General features: G+C 35.4%; 2 protein-coding genes and 1 long non-coding RNA gene across 4 annotated transcripts in view; 2 read left to right on the top strand and 1 right to left on the bottom strand.

The window, feature by feature from the left end:
- LOC127513950 (uncharacterized) overlaps positions 1-20,331 on the top strand; it is a 200,981-nt gene that overhangs the window by 36,183 nt on the left and 144,467 nt on the right. The gene's annotated exons all lie outside the window — the stretch shown is intronic.
- Positions 342-15,144, bottom strand: itcha (itchy E3 ubiquitin protein ligase a). 2 transcript variants are annotated; one of them, XM_051896170.1, is made up of 24 exons: positions 14,975-15,144; positions 12,867-12,927; positions 12,519-12,660; positions 11,443-11,567; positions 10,707-10,838; positions 10,540-10,588; positions 9,621-9,790; positions 8,902-9,091; positions 8,508-8,603; positions 7,568-7,742; positions 7,383-7,449; positions 7,165-7,249; positions 6,618-6,746; positions 6,267-6,339; positions 6,083-6,154; positions 5,899-5,987; positions 5,665-5,824; positions 5,413-5,546; positions 5,067-5,207; positions 3,688-3,808; positions 3,392-3,496; positions 3,155-3,251; positions 2,402-2,474; positions 342-2,200 (listed from the first exon to the last, which is right to left on the bottom strand). In XM_051896170.1, the coding sequence occupies exons 2-24, from the start codon at positions 12,889-12,891 to the stop codon at positions 2,101-2,103; spliced, it is 2,550 nt and encodes an 849-aa protein (XP_051752130.1). In that variant the 5' UTR covers positions 12,892-12,927; positions 14,975-15,144; the 3' UTR covers positions 342-2,100. The 2 variants fall into 2 exon arrangements, with proteins under 2 accessions (XP_051752130.1, XP_051752129.1); XM_051896169.1 differs by having other exon boundaries at positions 7,383-7,452; positions 14,975-15,143.
- necab3 (N-terminal EF-hand calcium binding protein 3) overlaps positions 16,335-20,331 on the top strand; it is a 39,465-nt gene continuing 35,468 nt past the window's right edge. Inside the window, exon 1 of the mRNA XM_051896194.1 lies at positions 16,335-16,616. Coding sequence (XP_051752154.1) covers positions 16,485-16,616 — 132 coding nt within the window. The 5' untranslated portion in view covers positions 16,335-16,484. The remainder of the gene's footprint in view (positions 16,617-20,331) is intronic.

Genomic DNA, 20,331 nt, shown 5'->3' on the forward strand with positions numbered 1-20,331 from the left:
AAAGTGTCTTCAAAAATTCAGGTTACTTAAGAGTTTTATTTACTTTAAAAATTGAATGTAGTAAGGGTTATTTTATTAATTAAACAGTTTAATATTTCTTCAAAATGAACAAGGACACCGACTATTCCCAGTAATAAATTAATCGAATAATCTAATAATAATAATGGATTTTTAGACCACATTTTTATATATGTATTATTTTTAAATAATTCTAAACACTGAATAAAATTCCAGTACTGCATTTCATTTACTCCTTTCATCAAAAGCATGTCTCGTTTTTATATTTAGAAATATACTTTGGCAATGTTAAACGTATAGAGTAAATAAGAAGAAAAGAACAATGCCTTTTTAATGTATTTATTTTTTTTTTCAGCTGAGAATAAATTGGTATCTTTATATTAATCATTCAACTGTACACATTCACTTAAGAAAAATAAATATAATCCAGATCATTAAACCCAGCCTACTCAATGTTAATGTGTTATAGATCGCAGGCTAATCATTACATGATGTACAGTGTTAAGAAAATAAAGAGGCCTTTACGTATTCAGAGCTACAAAATGTTTTAAGACACAAAACACATAACATCAGATGTGGGGCGTTTAGCTGGACAGTTTCCATCTTGACCTTTATTTGTCAGTTTATTTTAACCCAAACAATCTGGTATAAAGTAAATAAAGTGCTCTGCAACAAGACATCCTACTGAAAAGTCTGTAATGATAACAGACGCTGTTTCTAACGACCTGATGGACTCAATTTAGTGTACTCATTTACTGTACAAACCCTGTGTAAATGAATCAAAATCACATTCTGGAAAAGAAATGCATACTATGCTCTCAGAATCTGTGCTAAAGTGAACACAAAAACTCTTTGCATGGTTCAAATCCTACGTCTAAATCTGTTATAATCATAAGTTATTCTTTGTACACTGATATTTACAGTCCTGGTTTTGTGTTTTGCATCTGAAGAAGAAGAAAAGTCTTTAAAATAAACAGAATATCCATGAGATTCAGGACTAAATCTTCAGCATAACAACAAATGTTGTCAACCAAAAGCTGTAACATCTCTACAACACAAACACACTTTATTCTTTTCCAAAATAAAGCACATTTTGCACTAATTCCTCCTGTGAAATTAGTGATTTTGGTGAACAACATTTTTTTTTTTTAAAGATATAAAAGATTTGATCACACTAAATCGGCTAACATTATAACATTAGTCGTGTGGTTTGTGAATTCATGATTGGTAAGAAAGTGAATATTTTAATAGTGACGCGTGGAGATGGCATTTTTTGATGGACTATTGCTGTATGTGAACCCAAATACATACTCTCACTGCAGGCGTTTCCAGGTCAAAGCTCACATCAAAATAAAAATAATTATATTTTGCATAAAAAAAATGAAGACTATCTTTTGCAACTGTTACAGTAATAAGAATGAGATTTTCCTGCAATACAATAATGTCAATTTTAAGGGGAAAATGTGCTTAAATGTTACGCAAAATAGTGTAAAAAGTCTCATTTTCTTCATGCAATATATTCTCATGATTCATGAGGTGAAATATGACCAGGTTTTGCATTAGCCATAATCACTATGCCAGTGTTTTCACTAATCAAGTGCAAACCTTTCTTTTTAAATGCTAATCTTAAAAGGATTCATTTATGTATGAAGGTGCAATTCTGCACTGGCAATAAAAACCTTATTAAACTGACTTGCATGTACACACAACAGAAGAGACGCGATCAGACACACACCATGCAAACTCACACTTCAAGTTGTAGAGGAAAAATAAACATCAGAGTCTGTTGCATGTGCATTACTAGAGAAGAGACAAGTCATTAAGAGTTAGAGGATCACAGTGTGCATAGAGAGAGCCGATGTCTGGCCGCGTTGATCATTGACTAAGGCAGCATAAATCAGAAGTGGATGGCAAGAAAACGGGAAATGGAAGCCTAAGCCCACAGATTTCCTTCCAACAGAACACGGTTTATCCCTCGTTCCTGGTTTGAAGTAGCAGCAGCGGCAGCTTTTGATATGACGGTGAAAGCTGATGGGTGTTGTCATGGAAATGTGTTAAAAAAGGCGCTGTCGTGCGCATGCATCACTCTTGACCGAAGCCTTCGGTTTCCTCGATGGCGAACAGCAGCTTCTCCTTTAACTGCTCGTAGCTTTTATAGGGCGGCAGATCCAGACGATTAAAGCTGGTGGGGTAAAAAATGAAAATAAAAAGTGTAAAAGTTGTGTTTGTACATATTATTATTAACTAAAAGAATGCTATACTTTTAGCTTGAAGATTGCATGCTGGTCATTTATGTGCATTGATGCAAACTATCTGAAAATTCTTATTAAATCAGGCCTGCATACTGTACATTATGGTAATTAAAAATGATTTCTGATCTTACCATGTGTGGCTCCTCGGCAGCCAGTTTTCCTTACCCACTTTCTCAATACAAAACTTCTGCGGCCCATTGCTCCCTACAGAAATACAACATACATTCTGATCAATAAACATATATAGCATATACAATATAGCATAGCTATCATTAATAAACCTACACTAACATTCACCGGGCCTTTGGCGCCCTCTGCAGGCATTTGTTAAAATGCATAATATACATGAGTTGATTGTTTATAATACTACTTGCTTTTGATACTTTATTTAAAGCAATTATTATTGCTTCATTATTATTATAAATATGTATTTTAAGTCATTTAAAGGCTATTTACTTGGGTCTATTTTTATTACCATGAAAAATATTATCCGATTACTCAATTACTAAAATAATCGTTAGTGACAGCCCTAGATCAGTTAAATGATAAGTAAAAAGCACCTGCATTTTTTTTTTGCGACTTTCAATCAAATAAAAGACTATTTTTACAGTCGTATTTTGTCATGGAAGATTTCTTAAAAATATTGTCTCGTTCTCGTGAACCTAATATCGTGTATCGTCACACCCCTACTATTAAAGGTGAGTGTTTTAAATATTTTACTTTAATATTAAATGTAATTTAATATTTTATTTCAAGAAATGAAAATGCATTTTTGTTTTTAGTTATAGTTAACAATAATAACCCTGATCAGAATAGAAACATGCTACATTACAGTCATTTTAATATATCATCAATAGTTTGGCATGACACTGTCAAACCCTTACCCATAAGGTCGGCGAATCCCCCAACAGGAAGTCGGCATGTGCCGGTTACAAACTGCAGCAGTCGCATACGTTTCTCATTGTCGATCTCCTTCACAAACTAAACGCAGACAGACAAACAGATGACAGAACATCAATATGGCAGCATCTCCACATTTATGATCATTTGGGTTTGATTTAACCAGTGGTCTGATGCTGAAGTGTTATCGTGTGAGACTAACAGCTACTGGTCAGTCTAACCTGCCAAAACCAGACGATCTGTTTGCTGCTGCGAGCGTAGTGTCTGTAGATGGTGTTCCTCTGCCAGTCACCCAGATCAATCTCCTGCATCCCACACAGCATCACCTACAGTTCAGAATGTACAAAAGACATTGTATCTACGTGTAGAGAAACTATGGCCTTATTTACATGGCTTTAAACAAAAACAGCCCTCCAGTTAAAAAAAGTAACAAATTCCTAATCTATCATCCTGTACCTATTGACTACCTATGATTCACAACAAAAAGCCTTTGAACATTATGAATTGTAGTTTGTACCTCAAGTTCCTTGGCATCAAAGTATTGCAGGTACTGCTGTGGCAAGACCTCATTAAAGCCCTCGAGGAACGCCTGAGTCTGTTCCTCAACGCCTCTGGACAACCTCCACTCAGCAACCAACCTGCCACATGTTTGATTTCACAGTCATTCACTGATATTAGGGCTAATATGGGAGTAACTATTTGCTTGTCGAAAAGATTCTTTATAAAATGATGCAATGCATCACGCAATCTGAAATTTGGTTTAGATTATTTTGGTACAATTCATAATTATTTTCAAAATATGCTGAAAAAGAGGGACAATTAATCAGTACTTAGATATTTTTACAGTCCTAGTGGCTAACTTTTGTTATAATTTTTATATAACTTTTAATATATGTATTATATATATATGTGGCTGCGCACATGTGTATTAGGGCTGCCCTTGACTAAAGATTTTTCTAGTCGATTAGTTGACTAATTGCACGTTTATATTAATAAACCATATACATCGTAATAATGAGCCTTAATTGCCTACATAGCCTAATCAGCGCTCAATAATGCATAAAGCTTGCCACAGCGCTCCAGCAAAAGTAATGATTATGAATGTCCCTTTAAAAAACAACTAGGAGACCATCTGAACATTTTAATAATTATTGATAAACAAGTGTTTTCGGCTGCAGTAATGAAATTGATGATGCTGACTCGTCATCTCCGCAGTAGCGCACGCACCTATATGCACGTTTCATAACATACTCTGAGAATATTTGTTTTCCATTTCAATCGGTTTATTTAAAAATAGACATTACAAGCTTTCAATAGGCAAGATCAGACTGAGTTTCTTTTTTGTTTTTGACACGCTCAAGTACACTGACGGCAGAAAGCAGATCCTGTTTGTTTTCTTTATTTTACAAAAACACATCTTTTAGTTGTTATTGTGAGTGCACACAAATTAAATTAGTCAGTTTTAAATGATGTATTAGGCTACTCTTGATGTAAGACCAAAAATGACAGGATATTTTAAGTTAAATGCAAGTGATCACACCGGCGACTCCATGTCATGCAGTAAGTGCACTGATACTTCAGCTTCCACACTCCGCACAAACACTTGAATATGTGCCTAATAATAGCACACATTTTTCTAGGTTAACGTTAGAGCGAGTGGCCATGTAAAGTTGCTACTACTTACATGTTTCATGTGATAAGCCATATTTGAGGTCGATGAATGAACATAATGTAACTACAAAGAATCGCCGGTAACGATCTGTCCCTCAAGGACTAAGTTTTTTTTTCTGCGACTAAATGACTAATAAAATTTAGTTGATTTAGTGGCAGCCCTATATATATATTTTAACATTCACATTGTCTGAAATTCATCTGTGTATGAATAAGATTTTTTACCTGATATACTCCTCTTTATTTTCCTCTGTCACCTGAATGTTTCCTCCATCAGGTTTGAGGTCATGAGTGGTGACTTCTCCCAGAATCTCCTTATCCACCGAGAAAAACATCTCCAAGCCACATTCCTCAATGTTATTATCCCTGTAGAAAAACAGCATCATCTCAAATTGCATGATTAAAAAGAGCACTGTTTTTGTTTCGTAATTAAGACCAGACACTGGGATTGTTAATTTTTTTATAACTCCTATCCCTTATTTACACAGTTTTAACCCCCAACCCCTACTCTTGTTTCTTATTTTCTCTGTAACTCATTCAACTCATCTTTTAACTCGTCAGCCTCACTCACTTGATCCAGATGAGCGAGTTGTAGAACTCCGGATCGATGGACTCAAGGTCTTTCAGAGCCAAAGGTTTATTCAGGATGCGCTTATAAAAGGGCAAAGAGAAGCCGGTGTCTATGAACTTTCCATGAAAGAGAGCCTATGAGAGAGAGAATGCACAAATAATATTCAGACATTTTAATTGCATTTTAAACTATGACCCACTATCCAGCACAGGCATTAGTTAGCTGGTCATCATCATAACTCGAGTGTCATACCATAGCAATGAACCGGCCAATGAACTTGAAGTACTTGAGGTGGTCGGGGTTGATGGAGGAGGCGGGATTAATCTGCAGGCAGTAGTTGTCTTTACCGGCATATTCGAACAGACAGTACATGGGGTTCAAGACCTCGTGAGAGAGCAGGAAGAACCATTCCCTATGACAGAAACATTATTGTGTGTGCACATATATCAACTCAAGTCATCACTTCCTGTAAATTATGTAATATACCTGGCCACGCCTCCATAGTCAAGTCCCTCCTCCCCCGGGAAAATAATCCACAATCTCCTTCTCAGATCTTGCGGATGGCAACTCATAATCTAAACAGATCAATTTACAAATATTTAACTTCTTTCTACATGCCACATGATGACACACGTAAACCAGAATTAACTGTACAAAAAATGTCAATCACCTGTTGAAATGAGTCCTCGAAGAGTGTTTTGCGACTGACGTGGATCTTAATATGCTGAGGCATTGCTAGTTGCTTTGATATTAAAAACATAATTTATTACAGTGAAAGAACAATAGCAGGTTTTGAAGATTTAGAGTGTCAAAGCAACTAAAAAAACTGAGTTTGTAACTGAAGTCACTCTTACCTGACACCAGAAGCGGAAATAGTGCACTTTGGCTTTAAAGTCTCGTACGTATGTGATCTGAGGGCCGTTCTCACTGCAGGTTCACAAAGACAGAAACAAGACTGTAAAACTACACCAAAAGCTGCAATACATCAATAGACAATATTGTCCAAAAACAACTTAAAGCAGCATTTAACTTTTAACTGCATTAAGCCGACTTATGTGGCATATTTCTATTTCGAAGTGAACATATTTGTATCCTAAGACAGGAACAACACTATCTATGCTTTAATTATTAACATCTGCAAACACTGCGACGGAGAATGTCACAAAAGACCTCTTTACACATTTTAAGCTATTAAAATGGCTCACAGGGAGGATTTTCCTGTACGAGGGTCGATATATGTCGTCGTTTTCCTGTTGTGATCGACAAAATAAGGAATCCCGTCCACTGTAAACCTCATCTCCCAACCCTCCGGCAAAGGCTTCTCATTCAACAACCTGACGAACAAAAACATTTCATTCAAACAATAATGCTTTTTGTCAGCTTATTTTGTGAAGTTTTACATCAAATAATAATATCATATAGAAGGGAGGCAATTTAGCTGTGTTCAGGGTTATTGTCGTTAACTAAAACTACATTTAATTGAAAAAAAGCTGAAATAAAATAAAATATAAATAGATAAAAAACTTAAACTGAATGAAAATTAGAAATATTGCTTTGGCAACTAACTGAAATAGGTTTAAGGTGAAGAACTGAAATTACTAACTGGAAATAAATAAAAAAAATAAAAAACTGAAATAAAAATAAATTAAAACAAAACAGTAACATAAAAATGACAAAAGCACATGACTAAAATTAAAAACAGAAAATGTTAAAATAAAAGCTAATCCAAAATATGAATAAAAACTGTCGCACCCTTGTGTGCGAGGATCTTCCCATTGTGTGGATCTCGTAGGATGGTGAACAAAATACATCCTCCTATTACTGTCTGTCCGTTTCTCTGCGAACCAAACAACACACAAACAGAAATTCGAGGGTGACGCTCAAGAAAAGACTGTGTGAGCCGCTCTATTATGAGGGTAAAATGTGATTTCCTCTTTCTGCAGCATAAAAATGAAAGAGTGGTGACTCACCCCATCCCGGTGGCAGAGGACCCAGAGGGTCAAACTCTTTATTAGCTGTAGGCACAAGCTGTTCCTGCTGCTGTTGAGATGAGGAATAAGAACAATAACACCCTCAGCTCAGGTCATAGAGGAAATCCTGACATCCTTTCATTTAAAAGCGTTTGAAAAGAGTCGACCTTTACATATATACTCACTCCATAGATGAATCTCTGGTTGAAGCGGTGCATGGCTCCCTGCAGCTGACTGCGCTGGTTCTGCCACTCTTCATAGTTCCGGACCGACTCTAGTGTGGGTCTTTGCCATGTGGTGGTTCGGATTATATGATCCACATAGTAAACACGGCCCATCGGGTCCAAGCGACGCTCCCAACTACCGCACAAACACACAAAATTCTCTAAAAAACTGCTCATTAAGGACATTTTCACATTTGACCTTGGTCATTTTTAATATTGTTTTAAAATAATAATACTAATTATTATTATTAAAAAATTTACAGTGATAATTTTGATGATGATTGCTCATAACTATTATTACTATTACTGTTATAATAATAATAATAATAATTAATTATATTTATTTATTAATAATAATAAACATCAAAATTAAAATTGTAAATATTTTAAAAATTATAATTATTATTATTAAAATATTTACAATGATAAATTATTATTAATTTTTTTTATACTTTTATTGTTATAAAAATATTTTTTGATGATTATACAACAATAATTTTTATGATGATTTCTGATAACAACAAATAACAATAAAAATAATTATTATATGAATTATAATAATATTAAATATTATTTGTTGTTGGTATAAGAAATTAGTAGTAGTAGTAGCATTAATCTTTCATACATAAAATGCAGCTAAAAGGGTTTCATAGGTCAGAAAATATGACGTTTTTCTTTTAAAAGAAAACACAATCACTAAGGAGGCTTAAAATATATTAATCGAAAGTCAGCTTAAAATCTGTTTTCTCGACAGATTTTCTCGACATTTTCTGCTTTACATAAAATCATCTCTTTTGCATCTGATTAGGTACCTTAATTAACACATACTTATGCAATATGCAATTTAAATATCTATTAGCAGCAAACCAATTAAAAACAATCTGCACAGATCACTGGTTACCCCGGTGGTAGCGGTTCTGGTCTTTCCCATGTGGTTCTTTTCTCGATGTGATCCACATAGTAAACGCGGCCGTTCTGATCCATTCTCTGCTCCCAGCTACGCACCAAGAAACAAAAAGTAAATCCATTAAACATATCAGACTAAATCCATACAGGCTTATTATTATAAAGTGTCTTTATTTGACATTCATTTATTCATTCTGACATGCAGCAGGAGCATCGGCTCTTATTGCTCTCTAGTGGCATCATATGGATATTTAAGATCATATCTTTCAATAAGCTAAATATAGCTAGTAAATTAGAAAATAATACATCTAAACAAAAAAATATAGAAAGGTTTTTGATTTCATGGGGACTTGCTTATAATTTCTCTTCACTGTAATTGTATCACATACCCAGGAGGAAGAGGGCTGTTAGTGATTAGCGAAGCTCTGGGTGGCGTTGGACTGGCACTGGGGGGCTGATTTGACCCTGAGCCTGAGCTTGACCCCTGACTCTCCGTTTCTCCGTTCACACACACCCGTGGAGACGTCTCCGGGCTGGGAGCTCTGCTGCCGTGAGTGGGAGTAGAGCCAGCAGAGGATGCTAAAAAAAAAAAAACACCAATGAAGTCAATAGTTAGGGAACTCAGATATGACCTTTCATGTAGTGTGTAATACAGCTGTTTGTGAATGTAAAAGGTCTGTAAAGTTTTAAGATCAAAGTGCAGATAAATGTAGTTACTGTCTCCCCCCTACGTACACATTTGCATAATTCCAGCCTATGGTCTTCATTTACTACCCATGAATGTCTGCTTTGACCCGCCCTCAAACACTGTAGTAAGTGCTGTAAGCAGTCGACCAATCACAACAGACTGGGCCATCTGACCAATCAGAGCAGAGCAGAAGCTCTCATAAAGGAAGGGTTTAAAGAGACTGAATCCTTGATCGAACTGTTTCAAAGACTGAGAGAAAAGAGCCGATGCTGCAATGTATATTATGAAACAATTAAAGTGTTTTTTGACCTTGGATGCATGTAAACCTATTATAGGAGAATCCAAAACACAATTAGGAACCTTAAAATAGCATCACGTGACACAAAATATTGTTACACCCCTATTAATAAGGTTCTCTACCTGTGGAGGAAGGTTTATGTGGCGAGGCAGGCGGTGGTCGCTGGGGTCGAGGTGGACGCGGTGGTCTCAGAGCCCCTGCGGATGGAGAGGAAGACCCAGTACTTCCCACCGCATGACCATTGGGCAGTGGTGCGTCATCAGTGATGTCACTGGATGGGGAAGAATCTCGACTAGACCAACAACAGACGCAAATGTCAAAATTCAAATAGTGCAAACAGCAAAGCAAAAACAGTAGCACTTTACAATAATGTCTCATTTGTTAACATTAGTTAATGCATTAACTAACAATGATGGCATTTATTATTAACCTTTGCTAATATGACTCAATAAAAATGTTCATATTCATGTTGGTTCACTGTGCATTATGTAATGTTACAACTTTTGATCTTAAAAGTACGTACATTAGTAAATGTTAATATTAACATTAGCCAAGATAAATACTGTAGAAGTACTGTTCATTGTTAGTTCATTTTAACTAATGTTAACAAATGAAACCTTATTGTAAAATGTTACTGCAAAAACTAAAGGCTGATTCGAGTAATTAAAGCAGGTGATTTTCAACTTATACAATATCTTTTTAACATCAATAGGTGTCATTCATAATATAAAGGAATTTTTTTTTTAATAGTTAAAACATTCCTGTTTTATGTGCATGACATTCATTTTTTTGTTCCATAAATCAGATGCTAACCTTCAATAATCTGGCCATATTTTTACGCATCTTATTTAAACCAAAATAATGAGAATATAAACTAAAGAAGGAAAAAATTCACTCTCATTTCATGTATTAATTATAAAGCTTGTGTTATGATCTATAAAATATGAAGTGCACTGTGTGAGCAATCAAGATATTTCCCTCGAGAGCTAATTTCGCCAAGAATTCAAACAAAACAGTAGAGTGAAGTAATCTTTATTTTACCTCGCTGCTGCATCCCCGTTCAGTTTGGGTTCTCCATTTACAACAGCATCTGTGATTGAAGAGAAACATTACACAACTTCATGTGTGGGAAATCTCTATTTTAAACAGCAAAGAATCTAAATGACTGAACTGTTGCTGGAAAACAGCAGAGATAAAGAAGGTCTCACTGTGCTTTTCTTCCTCTGAAGCAAAAGTCTCGGCATCCACCTGCAGTCCATCCAGACACACTGAGAGATCTCCAACCACCTCCGACCGCTCTCGGTCTGAACTCAACTGCAACGTCTGCACAACCTCGCAAACTGAGACAGACACACAAACACATGATCTTCAACATGAAAAATGAATATTAACAGCCCATAAACACTTTTTGACCAATGCTTATAAAATAAGGATTTTTAAAAATGATCTTGTTTCACAAATAACTAATTCAGAATGAATCATGAATCGAATTTAAATGATTTATTGAAAGAAACTGACATCATTACGGCTTGGTAGCATGTTTTACCAAAAGAGCAATATCAAGCTGATTAAATAATTTTTTAAAGCTTAAAACCAGTTAAGTCATATTCACAGATGACCTGGAAAGCTAAATTGACTTCACTAAGCAAACAAGTTCACAGCAACACTTCAGGTCACAGGAAAAGGAAATGGTAACCTGGTTCCAGGCTAATCAACGCCCTCAACTCAATCCCCAGTTCTATAATTCTCACCAGCGGTGAGCGGTCACATGATTCCCACATAAGTCTCTGAAAAGACCCTTTGTTTGGTAGCATGAGTCAGTTCACCTGCCTCCATTACAAAGAGCCAATAAAACACAGACTCTTGAGTGCACACACACACACACACTAAAGAGACCTGGCTCTGAATAATGAGACTCACAAAGTGGAGTATATGGAAACTCACTCTTCATATTGTTGGCTTTTAAGGTCTCGCTGACCTCCAGAGTGGCCAAGCCCAGCAAAATGTCCGCTTTAAGTGTCTGGTGACTCCAAACCCGGAAAATTAACTTGCTGAAAGGGGTGACGATCCTGCAGGGAATATGATCAACAGAGCAGTGATGATACTGCTAACTATTAAAAATTACAGTTTTACATCATTTGAAATAAAGCTGACTAAAAGTTTTGTATTCCACAATTCAACTGCTAACATTCAATAATCTGGCCATATTTTTATGCATTTTATTTAAACTAAAATAAAGAGAATATATAAGATAAACCAAAGAAGAAAAAAATTCACTATACTTTTATGTATCAATAAATCATGTATTATGATAATTATGATACAATTATTATGTTAAAATGTCAAGTGCACTGAGCAAACAGTCAAGATATATATAATTTATATTAGAAATAAACTCAAACAAATATTTGAAATGTTGCTTTGGCAACTAACTGAAAAAAAGTTAAAGTACTAAAATTACTAAAACTAAAATAAATACAATCTAATAAATCTAAAGCTAAATAGAATTACTACAAACACAAAAAAAAATATTACAAAAAATTACTAAAACTGATGAAAACTGAAAACATAAATAAAAACAATTTTTTAGTCTGGAGAGAGAGTTCATAACGATAGGTAACACTTTACAACAAGATCCCATTAGTTAACATTAGTTGATGCATTAATTAATATTAACTAACAATGAGCATTTGTTACAGTACTTAGTATTATTTATTTACTATTTTATTATTACTTTGTTAATGTTAGTTCATTAAAATATAACTATTTATTGTAAGTTAATTTTAAGTCGTCCATGAAATAATGTTAACAGATACTTTAGATCTAATAATGTATTAGTAAATAATGCTTTAAAAGTATTTTTCATTGTTAGTTTATATTAACTAATGTATTTAACTAATGTTAACAAATGGAACCTTATTGTAAAGTGTAACTAAACAATATAAAGGTAATAAATACTGATTCTGGATCACTTCTGTTACTCAACAGTGAGTCGTTTTAGTACAATATTTCTCTCTTACACAGTGAGAGACTGTTTCCACTTGGGACTGTGAGTGTTGGTGCATTTCTCCGTCTTCTTGGACTGGCCGTCCACACACACCTCCACGTAAGGACTGGGCCCAAACCAATTCTTCTTACTGTCCCGCAGCTTAGCGGACAGAACTAACAAAAGATAACAGAAACAATGACATCTATTCAAAGTATTCATCTAATGATGTGACAACAAAATATCCAGATAGCTGACATCTTAAAATAATGACAAGACATCTCAAAATGTTAGGCCTATATTGAAATGAGTGCAAACAAAATGACAAATGTGAAGTCTTGCAATAACAAAATAGAGATTATTAGTTTTTTGTTAAGCTCACCTGTTATCTGAAGTTGAGCCTTCATGATACGGCCATTAAAATCACTTATTGTGGCTCAAATCTGAAATAAACAAGCATATACATCAATATTAATTCAGTTAAGACTCATTATAACAAAAACAGTCTGTAAACAGTAGTAAACAGTGAAAAAAGCTCATGAAACAGCATCCGCAACCCCTTTTACTCCTGTAATGCGCCTTATTTCTAGGTGAAACAGGATATGATTTCATGTTGACTAATTCAACAAAACACCCACTGTCTGGCTTTTACCGGATGATCTGACACCAAATGCACTGTATAGACACATCTGTCCCCTGATCAGTGCTGTATGTTGTTCAGTGATGATGTGTGATGTATGTTCTAGTTGTGTCTTCAACACCTCTCTGCGGTAACAGCTAATCTCACAACAGAAGTCTCCAGTAATCCTTGGAAGATTACAGATAATGTAATTCTGTCTGTCCACCGAGAGAAAGTAGTGATAAACACACAGGCATTTACAAAGAGCCCAATGTCAACATGAATTTCTGGTAGTAAATTTTCTTCAAGTCAATCAGGGAATAACAGGAACTTTTTTTGTTCAGATATGTGCTTGTATTTTCACCACCACCACCACAAGCAATATCTACTTTAACCAACATACTTTTACAGTAAATGTTATCTTTACAAAATTCTCTCAGTTGCTATCTCAAAAACATGAACTTAAACTAGATCTAACTTTTTAACAAGCATCATCTTTAGATTTTCACCCAAAAACAAAAGGCCTGTCAATTATTTGCTCATCCACACATCTTTCCGATTTTTGCATGGCCTTCTTTATTCTATTTAACACAAAAGGAAAATGTTCTTTACGAATACAATGAAAGTTAATGGGTACTGAGGCTGTCAGACTCCAATAAGAACATAAAAAGTCTTCCATTACTATTACTCATTATAATAGGTTTGATATTCTAACCATCTTTCATTTTTTCTGCCTGCAAGTGCATTAAAAAGCTCACATCTGCACACTGTCAGTGGTTACTTAACAACATGAAAAATTATGAAGCACGTCATTAATTGTCCGGTAATTATTTGAATAGTTTACAAATTGAACTGGTTTCAATTTTAAGGCTAGACACCACTGTTTTTTCATGCATTGGTCAATTTAGAGATTTAGTATTTATTTTATTACACTTTATCCATTTGCATTTGTAGAATTTAACTGCAATATCTTTAAAGGTTGTTTTCACAAAATTAGTTTTTTCGAGTCAGTAATCTCTACTTCAGTACCAAACTTTACAGTTGGTTTATTCCTAAAACATGGTGAAAATGTATTTTTTTCTTACTGTTGACAGGTTTGTGCAGCGATAAAAAGAGAGATCCAAATTCCCTTTGTAAAAAAAACTCCAAGAAATTTGAACCTGGCTTTATCCAATACTCAGATTTCCATTCTGGAAATGTATGCAAATGTGTGCATATTAGTGCATAATCTGCATATTTAAACATAACATTTCAGAAACCTTGTAATATAAAACAAATGTCTTAACGTAGGGTGAATAATTAAGAGGGGAAGTATGGTGATATCGGTTTTGCATTTTTACCCTGTGCTGTCTTGCCTTAACAGTTTATAAAAAGACATTTCACACACTTTTAAAAACACTGTGGTTTTAACACAGTACCGAGATTATATCAGATGGTAATATCATGGTACTTTGACATATACCACAACAACATGGAAGTATCTTTGTGTAGCATGCAAATACCGTGGTACATAAATATCAGTACCATGGTGTCAGATGGCACTTTTACATTGTGTTATGATACTGTACTAATGAGCGCATTACAGAAGTGACGTCACGTAGCGTTTCTGACTGACGGTGTCGCAGCTACAAAAACGAACGTTTACAAGTCAATTAAATGCATATATCTGTTTGAAACCGAAAACGGATATTTTTTTATTCGTTTCAGACTATTATTTACGTACATTAGTCAAATAGCTGTCAAAACATCATCCGCTACACAGTATAACGGTCAGTCAGTCAGTCACCTGTCAAACGAGCTAACGCGTTATCAAAACACGGCTGTTTTTCTTCCATATTGTCCTCTATACTTGTGTGTCTCTTATATCTTACCGTCTTATGATCACGGGAAATGTTTCTAAATTTCAGTTTTAACGGGATCTGAGGTCAACTTCTCGTCGTTCCAATAAACTTTGCTCCATCTCAACCGGGTGACCAAAGGTCCGCCGCCACCAGCACTGGCTCCATGTCAGACTGACGTCACTGCGCGACCCCGTCACGTGACGCGACGCGCGTCCGTTTGGATAATGTAATGTTTTTTAGTACAGTGTAGCTGTGTGGTATATTACACGTAAAGATTGAAGCACTAGAAATGTCTGTTTACTTCAGATGAACAGGTAATGGGTTTATTAATATTATTTAAGGGCTGTACGTTCACAAGATGGCGCTGTTTGACAGCACAAGTATGCCTTGGTAACTGCAATACTATGGTACTTTGAAATATAAGCCACAATAACATGGTATATTTGTAAGTGCTTGTAAATACTGAGGTAATTTAACATTATAGTATGGAGCTGCCATTGGTTTTTAGATATGAATCGATGCATGATGTTCAATACCATGGTATTTTTCAAAAGAACTTTGGTATAACATGCAAATACCTTGAATTAATTTTAGGGTGGTTCCAAATGAATGACGTCCCTTTAAATATGTGGAGATTTAAAATAGTGTTTCGATTACATTAAAGACATTTTATTTATTTGTTTGTTCATATTTTAATATAATATAATATAATATAAATTTGTCCTGGCAAAAACGAGTCAAAGGAGTGATGTCCATGTCCACTGAACTACTGCTGGACCAATCAGCATCCGAGGAGGTGGAGAAACAGAGCGCGAAGAACTTTCTTTGAATCGGTTCGTTCGAACGGTTCGTTTCAATGAAGAGTTGCAATAAAAAAAGATTCATCGATTCGTTTTGTCTACCAGTCATGTTCCCATAAGGGGAAAAAAATCCTAATTTTTATATAAATCATTCGAATGATATATGAACAAACCCTAGCTCTCAGAAGAATATAAATATAATACCTATATAACTGTAAAGTTTGGTGCTGAAGTGGAGATTTCTGACTCAGTGCCGGAGAAAATAACACATTTTGAGAAAACGGCCTTAGTTTAAAGATATATGTATTGTAATTGAAGTCTACAGAGGGTAATAAAATGAACACGTAAATATCTATTTTGGATGTTTTCTTCCCACTAGCATGACATGTTATGGAAGCAAAATGACCCCAAATCCAAATTACAGGTACACAATAAACGTGAAATCCTTTCCAGCCTGCTTTATGTAGTCTACAAAAATAACAACACAGCAAATTTTCCCTTAGAGACTAGTTGTTCACAAGCGCTTTTCGAATCAATTCGTTCGAATCATTCAAACGAACTGGTTCGTTCAAAAGAACGATTCGTTGGCGTTCACTAGTATTCCTCAGCATCAGCAGCATTCGCACAGAAGATCACCGCCGTACTGCTGTTCACACACCAGTTCCGATCTCATCTGCATATATATCGGTGTCATTAAGTGCATATTCTTCTGTCTAAATTCTCGAATAACTCGTTTAAAGATGTTGGCGTGCACCGAAATGATCACGATGTGTCTCCAGTCGGCGAAGCGCGAGCATCTCCGCTCCAAACTGCAGCAGCAACAGCAGCATCAGATGCAGGATGCGGTTCACGGACTGTCCATCTTTCACGATGTAAGTAGCCAAACATTCGGGCAATCAGCCCCACCGATAGGTCAGCATGCAAACATTCACCTTGAACCCAAGAAGTCACTGTATCACTTCTATGAATGCAGGACAGAGAGAGAGAGAAGGGTTGCTTATGCACATGTTAAAATGTATGGTCTTAAAATAGGTTATGCTATAAAGCTTTGATTGTTAGGGCAGTTTGTGGAATGAATAATGCAGTGGATGCATAAGCTTATGTGCTTATTGTGAAGCACAAATCATTAACAAGAAAATCCACTTGCATTGTCATGTCTTATTTTTACTCTTCCCTTGTAACATCTGATGCACTACATTATATCTCATTTACATATTTAAATATATGTCTGATACATATGTAACATATCAGCATGTAGAGGCTCCAATATACATATGAACATGTTTTAATTTATTGGAATTTATTCTAATGAGAATGCCTTTCTTTGTGACTCCCCGGCCATAATTGTCATTTATGCTTAATGATTTTGATGTTTTTATGCATTTATGCCAAACAATTGCTGCGGGTGAATCATATTTGAGGGAAGTGACTGTCACGATTTGCTTCATGTCTAAAATGCAATGTGACATATTCTCTTAAAATGAATCGATAGATATTGTGTTTGCATGTTTGCTTTTTGTGCTCAAATACATTAAATATTATATATATGTACCTGTAAACATTGCCATAACAAAAACATTCTGGTCATTTTTAAGCACAAACCTGGATTTTGCTCAGAATTTCTAATCATGATCAAATAGATTTTTCTGTCAAATAGTTTAAAATATAATCAAGGGTATCATCAATATTGCATTGCACTTATAAATAATCTTCCTGTTGTTAATGTTTATTGTATTGTGGATGTTTAAATGTAGAATCAGTGTGACGGTATATTCAGTACCTGCTTCAGCACGTTTAGGGCTGTGTTCAGCCGTGTTAGTGACAGATAAAAAGTTGCAGATGTTCTCTCAGCAGGGTTAAGTAAGCTGTCATAGAGGGGGTCTGACAACAGAGGTGATTGTGTGTGTGTGTGTGTGTGTGTGTTTGTGTGTATATGTGCGTGTTTGTCTATTTCGGTGTCTTTAAAGTCAACCTGAAATCAAAACTGATGCTATTTAACACATTCCTGGTCTTATTTTGCATGATTCATTAGTGCAATCTTTAATCTAAAAGTATTAAAATGCCCTTTTATGCTATTTTAAAGGTTGCTAATTTTTTGTAGTCAATAGATTTACATGCATCAATAGTCAAAAAACACTTTAATTTTCTCGTAATATATATTGCACATCACCTCATTTTTCAGAGTCTGATAATGATTCAGCCTCTCTAAACCCCTTCTTTCCGAGAGCCGACTCTGCTCTGATTGGTCAGACGGCCCAGTCTGTTGTGATTGGTTGACCACTTACAGCGCGCATCAGAAATTATGGCATCGGTTTTACCCATGGCCTACAATTAACACTCGCCATGCGCCAAATTCGAGTAAAAATCGGTGTTGGCGAGTATATGAAACTCAGTCGCCAGATGGCTAGTAACATTTTTATGAATTCTAACAATGCAATGTTATGAGAACATGAACGTGATCAAGCGTGAATGACGCTTGGCACAGTTGACGGGTCAGTGCTGCATCATCACGCAAATTTAAGCCTTTCTAATGTAAATATTCAAGCGCTAGAAGACGCGAAAGGGCGCGCTATGTAGGAAGTTCAACATCTGAAGCGCATGCCCTGAAAGCCGTGTCTGAGTGCACAAATACTAAGTTGAGCTCTCTTTCATTCCTTCCTGTGCTTGAACTGACAAATTCACACAAAATTATGTCACAAAATGCCCTTCTCGGCAAATATCCTGGTAAACATAGTCGGTTATGTCTTCAGTTGAGAAAGAAAAGGCATGATCCGTGCATGCATTCGCTCTTAAAGTGACAGCATCATAATAATCCTGCTGCTGTGCTGTCTGCGTTTTTAATGTTAACCAAACAACAAAGAATCACTCACTGCTCTTGAACTTCAAAAAGGATATGAAGACTATGCAGTGTTATTTATTTGATTAGAATACTTTATTAAATTTCTGTACCTGAAAACTACCGTCAGACCTGCCTGAAAAACAATGTTTATTTCATTTGTATCTTAGTTTGTTGTATTAAATTTATTTGTGCTTTTGCATGTAATTTGATTATTTATTCTTATTTGATTATTGACTGTTTACTTGTCTTTAAAAATTTAGGCTATTAAAATGATATTAGTTAAGCTAGTAGTTTTAGCTGTGGTATCGAAATTGGAATAGAGGATTGTGAATTTTCACTAGTATCTAAAATATTGGTGTCTTGTTGTTGTTTCATGGCTGGTAAAAAAATAGTTTTGGCCAGTAAATTTTCTTAAGTGTGGCAAAAAGTTAGTTTTATGCCCTGGTATCAATTCTTCAACTCAATCCTTTTAAAGTGGATTTGCAGCACAGAAAAGAGTCAACAACACCAACCAAACTCTTCCAGTCTCAGCTACAACTACAGTGATTGAGGGCGGGGCAAAGTAGATGTTATTCAGCCAATGAAGACCATAGGCTGGCTTTATGCAAATTTGTTACAAACCTGGTATGTTACGGAAGTGAGACTAGAATTACTGACGACTCATTTCTGACAATAACTTTATTTGGCGTGCACTTTGATCTTCACAAACAGCTATATTACTCACTGCATGAAAAGTAATATTCTAAAAAGCATAATAGGGGCACTTCGACTCTTTTTTGGTTGACGCTGTGCAGGCATTTAGTGAATGTTAACCAGTAGCCAAATACTAGTAATTGTTTTAGGCTGCTGTTGTAGTTGAGGCAGGCTTTCTTAAATCTTTGCCAGTAGTTGACGGATAATAATATCAAATAATGATTGATTTGAAAAAAAAAGCATCGCCATTGGGATGATTGAAGATGCTCTGCAGGGTGAAATTGATCTTGCAATCCGCATTCAGAACCAACTCCATTCTGATATAAAACGCCCACGTTTCATGACCCAATCAATTCCAGATGGATTAAATCCTACATTTTTTCTTGAATATGCTCTTGCACGTCACATTAGGGTGCCGACGTTTCATGTTGACTCCAGCTTTTCGAGCACTCTTGTTGTCTTTAAATTAAGACTCGGCATGTGCAATTGGGAGATACAAAAAACTCAAAGTATTGTGTTTGTGTCTTTGATCATCACAGCAATAACAGAGATGTTTTCTGACAGTTCTGATGGGCGTCATGATTAATGTTGCTGTGTTCCTTGGAAGGATTGAATCTGTTCTCAGCATGTGATTCAGTCAAATTTCCATTCTTGTACTGTTTCGACATTTAATTGAAGAGACGATTGCTAATGTTGCCGCTTGTCTATTGCCTTGCATTTCAGATCATGTTGAAACATCTCTTATTTATGAATTTATCTTCAGGATGTAGAATTATGCATGAAATTAAATATTGCAGGGACTACTACTGAGCCTTCTCATATCAGTACAACATCAACAAAATTGAGTTTTACATTTTATGAAGACATTTTGGTGCTCGGCTGTGCAGACAAAACATTAAATCAGTACTAAATCTCCCTTACCTACGGAGCCCTGCACATTACATGCAGGAAAACAATAGTAGGTTAAATTGTGCGCACACTTTACTAAGTCATTCCCTTGATATATAAATCGAGCACACGATTTACTTATTCGTTCCCTCGATTTGCTAATCCGT

Source organism: Ctenopharyngodon idella, chromosome 6, assembly GCF_019924925.1.
Source record: "Ctenopharyngodon idella isolate HZGC_01 chromosome 6, HZGC01, whole genome shotgun sequence".
NCBI lineage: Eukaryota > Metazoa > Chordata > Actinopteri > Cypriniformes > Xenocyprididae > Ctenopharyngodon > Ctenopharyngodon idella.